This window comes from Electrophorus electricus, chromosome 17 (assembly GCF_041902795.1).
Source record: "Electrophorus electricus isolate QZ-2024a chromosome 17, ASM4190279v1, whole genome shotgun sequence".
Classification (NCBI taxonomy): Eukaryota; Metazoa; Chordata; class Actinopteri; order Gymnotiformes; family Gymnotidae; genus Electrophorus; species Electrophorus electricus.
In genome coordinates, this window is record NC_137513.1 from 6217501 (window position 1) to 6226040 (window position 8540).

Consider the following 8540-nt stretch of genomic DNA (forward strand, 5'->3'; position numbering starts at 1 on the left):
TGACAATTCCTTACTATGTTACGATAAATATTACCAGAAAGTCCAGAGAAAGAGACATGATTTAATGGTGGTTTATTCATGTACACAAGATAACAGTCTAAAAACATAAACACAGAGATTAGAGCACATTCTGTATTGAATCCATGACTTGGGGCAATCTGGAGTTATCTTATGTGTATGTATCACATTGATATATCTAGGGAAAAGAAAACTACAAACAATGGCAATTAATATAAAACTAACAGTCTTTATGATCACAAAACGTGATCGCTGAGATTAACAGTTCAAAGGAATGTAATTTTTGACAATATAAACCCTCACTAGAAGACAAGCAAACATTTACAGTAATGGAATGGTAGCAAGAATGTGCTGAATTATTGCTTTAGAGTATTTTTCTTTTAAACTATATGGATTGCATTTCTCACCATGGTGAATCATGATGTAAACGTGTGATTACTCCTTTTTTTGGGGAGGGGAGGGGAGGGGAGGGGAGGGGGGGGGAACAAAGCTCCTCGCTGAATGAATCCCATGCAGATCTAATCCTCTTTGTGTGGCGTCACGTTTCCCGCCTTTTATTCTGGTGAATGATAAAAAAGATTAAATATATTACCATATATATATATATCAAGATACTTGATTTATTTTAATTTTGCATACCTTGTGAAAGATTAGCAATACAGTAATAACAAATATCATAATATGGACCACCAAATACAATACATGGGATATTGCACAAGTTTCAAAATGTGGAAAAGAACTTGGTGTTGCCAGCTCCACACTTAAATGTGCATTTGACAACAATTGTTTTTGCCAGCTTTAAGATGTATGTGTTTTCTATCAAAGCATGAAGCAGTATTACGGATACTATAAGAAATTTCACAAGAATCTTCAAAACCACTTCCACTTTCCATCCGTCAATAATACAAGATAAACAAGCAATTTTAAAAAGGAAGTGGGAAAGCAGTGCTTGGAGTCTTAACAGGTTAATAGCTTTTGATGTTTGTCCATGACACAAGACTACATTCCTATAAAAAGTGAGGAAAATCAGTTATAGGCTCCCTGGATCTGCAAATAAAGGGGTCCCCGATTAACTGTTCAGTGACATAAACCAACATCAACATCTGTGTAGTTGATATTGTTTTTTGATTGGGAGCATTTCAGACTACTGTCCAGGAGGTCCTTCTCCTTGGCTAACTGCTCAGTGGCTCCCAATACCACAGCCTGAACGATGGAAGTTGCAGCCTCATAGAACATCCTCTTCAGGGCCTCTTGGTCATCTGGCTCATCACTGGTCATTGTTGACTCAGAAAAGGACCGTCTGTTTTGAGGACCCCTACACACCCCAGTCTCTAACTCAACACTAACACCTACTCCTACTATAGACTCTGCCTTGATAATCCCATTTTGTTTGAGATCACTGGAGTCAATTGCTGCTTCAGACTCACCGCTTTGGGCAACTGCATTGCCAGTGCTGCATTTTCCATCTTGACTCAGGATCTTCCCATCCTTTGAACAGGTTTTGTCACTCGAGTCGACATTCTCCTTGTTTGTCTCTTCTTCCTTCCTATCGTCGTTCTGGGCATGGGGCTCATGATTGTGTTCTGTGGTGTCCTTGGATGCAGCATCTGAACATTTATTCTCTCCATTGGTCTTGGCTTCCACCACTGTCGGCTCTGTCTGGCCTTCTCCCTCCGATGATAAGTGAGGCGTGTCTGACTGCTGACCAGATGGTATGCTCGGGAGGGACTTCTCCTCTCCATCAGAGCTCTTGTGCTCGTCTGCCACCTGAGCTCCGTTGTTGCTCCCGCTCTGTGTGGCAGCCTGGTCCTCTGAACCACCCTGTGGGAGGTCAGTTGTCACAGCTGTGTCTGTAGGGGCATCCATTTCTTTAGCCTCCCCCTCTCCCTCTTTTGGTACTGCTGAGCTCTCCCCCATATCCATGCTAGGACTCTTTCCTTTGCGCAGTATGAAATTCTTTAGTGACACAGCACGGTTGAAATGTGTCCTTTTTGACTTGGCAGGCTTGCCTGAGTCTTTACCCGCCTGTGGTTCATCAGTCTGTTCTTGTTCAACTGTTGGTTCCTCCTCTCCTCCACTGGGGTCTGCTGCTTTCTTTGACTTGGGAATTACTCGTTTTTTAAAGGAGGTCCAGATCTCATTTGCATGGTGGTCCACAGATTTCGCATGTGCTGCTGCAGCTGCCCCATTCTCTTCCTCTTCCTCTGCATTGGTCTTCTCCTGAGTTTCACCTTCACCTGGCCCTTTTGACTCTTCAGATTCTTGTGTGGGCCCCTTCTCTCCCTCTGCTTCATTTTCATCTTTGAGACTATCTGAAGAGTCTTTTTCCTTTGGTTTGTGGATTCCAACAATAGATGGATCTCTCTTCACTCCTTGAAATGTCCACGACCTCTTCAGTTTCCACCTTTTTTGTCCACTGTGTTCTAACTTTATAGTGGAGTCCAGTGTACCAGTGTCTCCTGCTCCGTCTGCATTGGCACTGTCTGCTCCTTCCACATCCTTGGAGTCATCAGCACTCTTCTTGTGGCCCTTCTGTGCCATAAGCTTTTTAAAAGAATGCCAGCGTTTCATGTGTTTTGCTTGGGCAGTTGACTTGTCTGGCTCTTCAGGTGCTTTCGGGTCATCAGTTTGGTCCACAACAACTGCACTGGTCTCGGCATCCGCTAGTCTGTCGAGAGATTTTGATCGAACCTTTTGTAGCTCCCCATCTTTTTTATCTGTGCTCCTGTGGGAGAAAATTCTGGCAACAGGCTTGCGAATGAAATCACGTACACTGGACTTCTCTCCATGCTTTGGCTTGACACCAGGCATCTTCTGCTCTTGGATGCCCTCTTCATTGTCTGGTACTTTTTCAGTAGCTTGACCATCAGTCACAGCTTCACCTGCCTCTGCTGATGGTCTAGATGGCTGGTCTTTAGGATCTGCTGCCTCTTCATGCTCATTCTGGTTTGTGACCAAGGCTTTATCCTGTTCTTCCTCAGTAGCAGCCTCAGCTACTGTACTAGGTTCCTTTTTCTTTTTCCCTCCCATTACCTTTCCAAGCCCACTTTTACTGAGAAAAGAATCCCAGATTTTCTCAGAGGCTGGCTTGCCTTTGCTGTCTGCTGACTGCTCCGTGCTCTGGGGTGCCTCCGTGGTAGGGTGTGTTTCCTCAGTTGGAGCTGGAGCTGTCTCTGCATTTGCAGGATCTTCCTCAGCTTTGGTCTCCACAGTGTCCACTTGGACATGCTCCGTGCTAGGCTCTACTGCTGCCATATCAAAAAAGTGCTCTTTGATCTCCTTCACTTAAACTCACTGTTTTGTTTTCTTGTATTCTTTATGGAGCCGAGTTCATTGATGAGCAGCTGTGTTTGATAGTATTTCCAAAAGAAATAAGGATTTCTGCATCATATTCCGTGTGCAGAAGAGGGACCTCAAATCTAGAGGGAGAAAAGAGTACATTAATTAAAAAAAACAGTTAACCAATGATACACTTTTCCCTTATCCTCACGTAAAGGGATAAACGTGTGATTATGCACATCCAGTCTGGAGTTTGAATGCACATGCTTGTGATGACAGATAAATCATGGAGTCTGTATGGAGAGGACATGTAAGAGAGGCTTGCATGCTGTCATCTCTATCTGAGGGACTGCTATTTAGATAAGTGGATCAGTGATTTTGTTTAGTAATCAGATATTTTTAAGGTCTACTGCTGCTGCACAATATCCTGTCAAAACCCAGCTGATATTCCCCTATAACAGAAGAATGGACTGACAGTGTCTTCTTAGTACAAGCTTGCTAAAATAGTCAACAAACTACTTTAAGGAACACTAATGTAGGGAGAGCAAAACATGTTGAAATATATTTTCTGATGGAACATAGTCCGTAATGCTGTTTATATATGCTCCGACTATGGAAGACGAGCTCATTATTATAAACTCTTTATTTGCAGTCAACTTGTTAACACTGCACTTTTTCATTTTTTAACATTTATTTTGGGGTTTTTATTATTTTATCTTTCGCCATTCTCTGCTGAGGCTCAAACAAATGTAATGATTTCTTTGAATCGCCAGTTTGTGAGTTGAAAATAATTCACTTTTGGCTTAGATCATAGCTTTGTCGTTGCAGGCTACGTCTCATGAAAAGTACGAGGGCCTATGCTATATTCGATTACTCACGCATGTTTGTTTCTGCGTGTACTGTTAAATTAGTAGCCTAAGAACAAATTTGCTGTCGCCATGTACGGAGGGCGATGTAATGACACGTTTTAATTGGATTGTTCTTGGACTATATGTGTAGCGCCCGGTCTGTTTGCTGTGGGGGGCTCAACCTCGTATGCCCATCCCACCGACACAGGGACAATTGAGCCTTGACGGTTTTGTCCTCTCTTTTCATTGACAAGTCCCTCGCCCTTTGTTATGCTAAAGGAACTAGAGAGCGGGAGACGTTTGGAGAAACTCCCGCGATAAAGCTTAACTGTGCTCAAACCTTGCGTAATTCTAATGAGGGCGCGGGGGAAAGGGCATAGCAAATGCCCAAGACAGCAGGTGTCTGTGCTTTTCAAAAGCTAATTTGCATTGCTAATGTAATTCCCAACCTCCTCCATTTTGTAAAAACATGTACCTTTAATATAAATAATACCACTATAAAAAATATTACGGAAAGTGTTTAAGTGAATGACGTAAAACGAACTTTGTCAGCACGCATCGAAAAGACAATGAGTCATGCTTATGTTGCGTCTAGAAAACATCTTGAACAATGGGGCAGACGCGTAACTGTAGACTCAAAATTCTAGCAGCTCATAATTCGTAAATATGTTGTGAAAATGCAATTGTTATTAATTCTTATGCAGTATTTAACGTAGTATTCTATTTGCGTGGTAAAGATACAGATAAATTATGAAATCAGCATGCAGCGGGAAAACAACTCGAGCGCCACACAACCCAGTCGTCACCGTGTATTGTGGTAAAGCCATGCTTGTAACCCACCGATTAGGCTACATTATCGAAATATCTACTGCAACCGAGCAGCAAGTGGCGTTCCTCTGGAAAAAAACCCCCCAGAATGTTGCTTCTTTGATTTCATTAGAACAATGATTTAAGCGCGTCGAGTTCAGCGCGATCCAAATTTACACTTGACTGAATCTAATTCAAGAAGACTGTCTGGCGCGTTTGGCGAAGTTGATCGAATGAATGGAGTCGTCTGGCAGGGCAAACAAAGCCATACAACAGATGACCATATTTCAACCAAAAATACGTAACTGAGTAATCATGAAATGTAAATCGATAACGAACCCGACAATAGCTGACCGCCACAGATTCAAAACCAGGGTGCATTTGTTGATGATGTTCTAATAAACACAATCAGTACAAACCTCTACGCTTGCATACTGCACTGCCAAGTGATTATGACCAGCAACTATCGTATAAATCTAAAACAACATGCATGTATACATATTAAAGAAAGCAGCATGAACTGCAGAATGAGACTGGTTATCAGCAAAAAACTTGAGCCTTACGCATTAAGACGAACGCATAGATTTTGATCCAGTACAGGTGAAATAATATTTTGAGTAATTTTCTTTTTACCTTGCTTGCAGAGAATAAATCCGTTTTTGTACTCGTGAAAGGTAATAATCTGTTGCAGACTGGAAAACACACTGAAACTAGATCCCCGCTCGCATCCTTATGCCTCGAAGCAGCCAACCCAGTGTGGAGAATTGCGCGGGGACTTGAGGGTCGCGGTGATATTAGCAGACGCGCAGCTGCCGCGCAGCAAATACACACCATCTATCTCACCCCGTTGCCCTTAGCAACTATAGGGAGACCACCCCCACCTAGCAAAGTCAGATGTACCAGTGGCTAACACTAACCGGGTTACTGTACCGGTTGAGATTGTTTCGATTAGTAATTCTCCTGTTAAGTAATAGATATGTCGCTAATTTGCGTAAAACATGGTAATGTCAGTACTTCTGTCACGTTTTGAAAAACGAATCCCGTTAAACTGGCTTCAGTGATATTAATTATTTTGTTTGAGTTATGATTATGAGCACTGTTGAGCAATTAGGCGGATTGGACACAAAATACATTATATTCTATTGTATACTAATCTCTGTTTTGAGGAATCCGAAACAAGAACAATTCATAGTAGAAAACGATTCTATTCGTTATATTAGCCATATTGTTCGACAAGTGTCACACGTCGATAAGCTGCTGGAATGAGACTGGGAGCCACGGTCGTATTGATTAGTCCTGTGTTTGGGTGCTACTTGGGTGAAAGGAAAAGAAGAAGAAAGAAAACAACAACAACAACAAACAAAAACTCCATATCGACGGAGAAATCACTAAACTTCCTCTAGAGACCCCTAGGCCAGAAGAGTGAGATAGACCGGAACGTGGAACACTTTATACGTAGTCTGTGTTTACGTATGTCTCAGTTTCATATAAGGAAAATGCCAGAGAATACAGTGTAAGTTGCACTGGAAACGAATGCTTTTAATATTTTACATTAAAAAAAAAAGATCTACAAAACTACCCGCTCTTCCTTTGAACTTCCATTTCCTTGTCGAGGATACCATTAAGCCTGCGTTGCTCCTAGCCCTCATAGCCCTGCCTTTTGAATCAGCCATCTTGTTTCTTGTTCATGACAGAAAATACGTTTGAGGCCAGTGTAGTTGTCGGGGCATTATTATTATGCCAGATCATACTGTTCATGTCATATGTAATTGCTCACTTTCAGGATGTATTCGTGCATATCATATGTGGAGTCAGAATACAGCCCTTACAGACTAGGTTAAAACAATGACACTGTTACCCTCTGCTCATAACCTGCCAAATCAGGTCATGATAAATGTGACAGAAGGCTGTCATCATTTGTTCCCTACATCACTGGCTGATCCAATTAGAGTATGCATCCTTTTCCTGAGAATCCCGAGCTCAATGTCATTTGTAAGTCAGCAACACGGAGAGTGGCAATACCCATGCGAGACAGCTCAGGCTTTTTTCTTTCTTTCTTTTTTTCCCCTAACGTCATCTGAGCAGTCTGATAAGACGACAGAGACAGGACCCCCCCCCCCCCCCCCCCCCAGCAAATTCCCCACCAAGGGTTGACAGAGTCCAGACAAGCATCACTGGTTTACAAACCAACCAGTCTGTAAAGACACATCTCATGTCTGGTAAGCTTGGGTATCCACTGTGAGCCCAGCAGAAAGAAGCAGAATAGCAGAGGATGTGGCAGGGCAATTGCTTGTCTCTGTGTGTGCTTCTCTTACTATTGCCTGGTGACAGCGTTTGTGCATGTGTGTTAGCAGAGGGGTGATGGGGGGGGGGGGGAGTGGGTGATGTTACTATGACAGGCTTGGCTGAAGGCTGTGTCAAGCTTACGCCACTGCCTGTCAAGTCCATTTCCAGTGCTCTCGTCCACGACATGGAGGTCTACTTTTAAGAAGCCGGTGAGATGGTGGGTGACCAGCACTTGTTTCAGGATGCAGCTATAAATACCATGTTCAAGAGGGAGCTGATCAACTTTTATTATCGGTGCAGCTTGTGGTGAGACTGAGATGCAGCTCTTTGTCCCTGGCATCTGTGTTGTGCTCAAAGCATGCGACAGAGCATGCGGATCGGAACTAAGCATGCACCTCGGAGGACTCATTTTAAACAGAAGCATAGCCAGGTTCCATTTGGGAGAACGGAGTCGTGAATGAGAGTTGTAGGTCTCGCTCGGGCACTACAAGCTTGAAACATTTTTCACAAGAGCCATTGAGACGAATTAGGACAGGGAGCAGACTGGGGGGCGGGGGCGTGTACTGGCGGGAGGAGGGGTACTCAGCCAGGCTTATTGTCATTGTCATCTCACATGCTTGTGTACTGGAATTAAAGACTACTCAAAATCTTATTCCATCAGCATGGGGTAAAATTGGGATACAACGTAGTTTTGGGATGTCCATTAGCATTTAAACCAGAATTTTGCACTGTTGAATGGCAGCCTTTGCCATTTTTGGCACCCATTTATGTAATGGCACCTTCCATGGGACATTAATTGGTGTAATTAGGTTTCTAACACATTATGTGAAATTGATTGTAGTGACATACTTCACTTTTATCCAGCCTGTGCCCAGCAGAAGTTGGGTATAATAAGCATGATTTTTATTTTTACTTTTAACTCCTCTCTTTATTTTCTTTCCCCCCAAAAGTCATCTGTCTGCCTCAGCATTTGGAGATTGTGTTAGGTCTGAGTCAAAACCAGAGGCAGATCTGCAAGTAGTCATAACTGGTCATAACAATGATATGCACCTGTTCATTTGAGGTAAGCTCCATTGAGCCAGAGTCATGAGAATGTATGGCATCTTGCCATCTTACTAATCACCTTTTGGCCAGGGTAGGCCATGTTTCTGTTTGGTGCATTTGCAGATATGTTTAGATGTTTCATCTCATTGCTCTGCTGGATGGCCTGATTTGTCTGCAGAGCTCATTGACCATTTATAGATTTGTCAATTGGTCAATGTGTCCCCTGCTGTGAAGCTTTAACATTAAGGTTCACTTCAT

General features: G+C 42.9%; 1 protein-coding gene across 1 annotated transcript; it reads right to left on the reverse strand.

The window, feature by feature from the left end:
* Window positions 1-57: 57 nt before the first annotated feature.
* On the reverse strand, window positions 58-5769 carry si:ch211-137a8.4 (uncharacterized). Its single transcript, XM_027032501.3, has 3 exons — window positions 5586-5769; window positions 1446-3437; window positions 58-577 (listed from the first exon to the last, which is right to left on the reverse strand). Exons 2-3 carry the CDS (start codon window positions 3271-3273, stop codon window positions 573-575), a joined length of 1833 nt encoding a protein of 610 aa, XP_026888302.2. The 5' UTR covers window positions 3274-3437; window positions 5586-5769; the 3' UTR covers window positions 58-572.
* Window positions 5770-8540: the final 2771 nt, after the last annotated feature.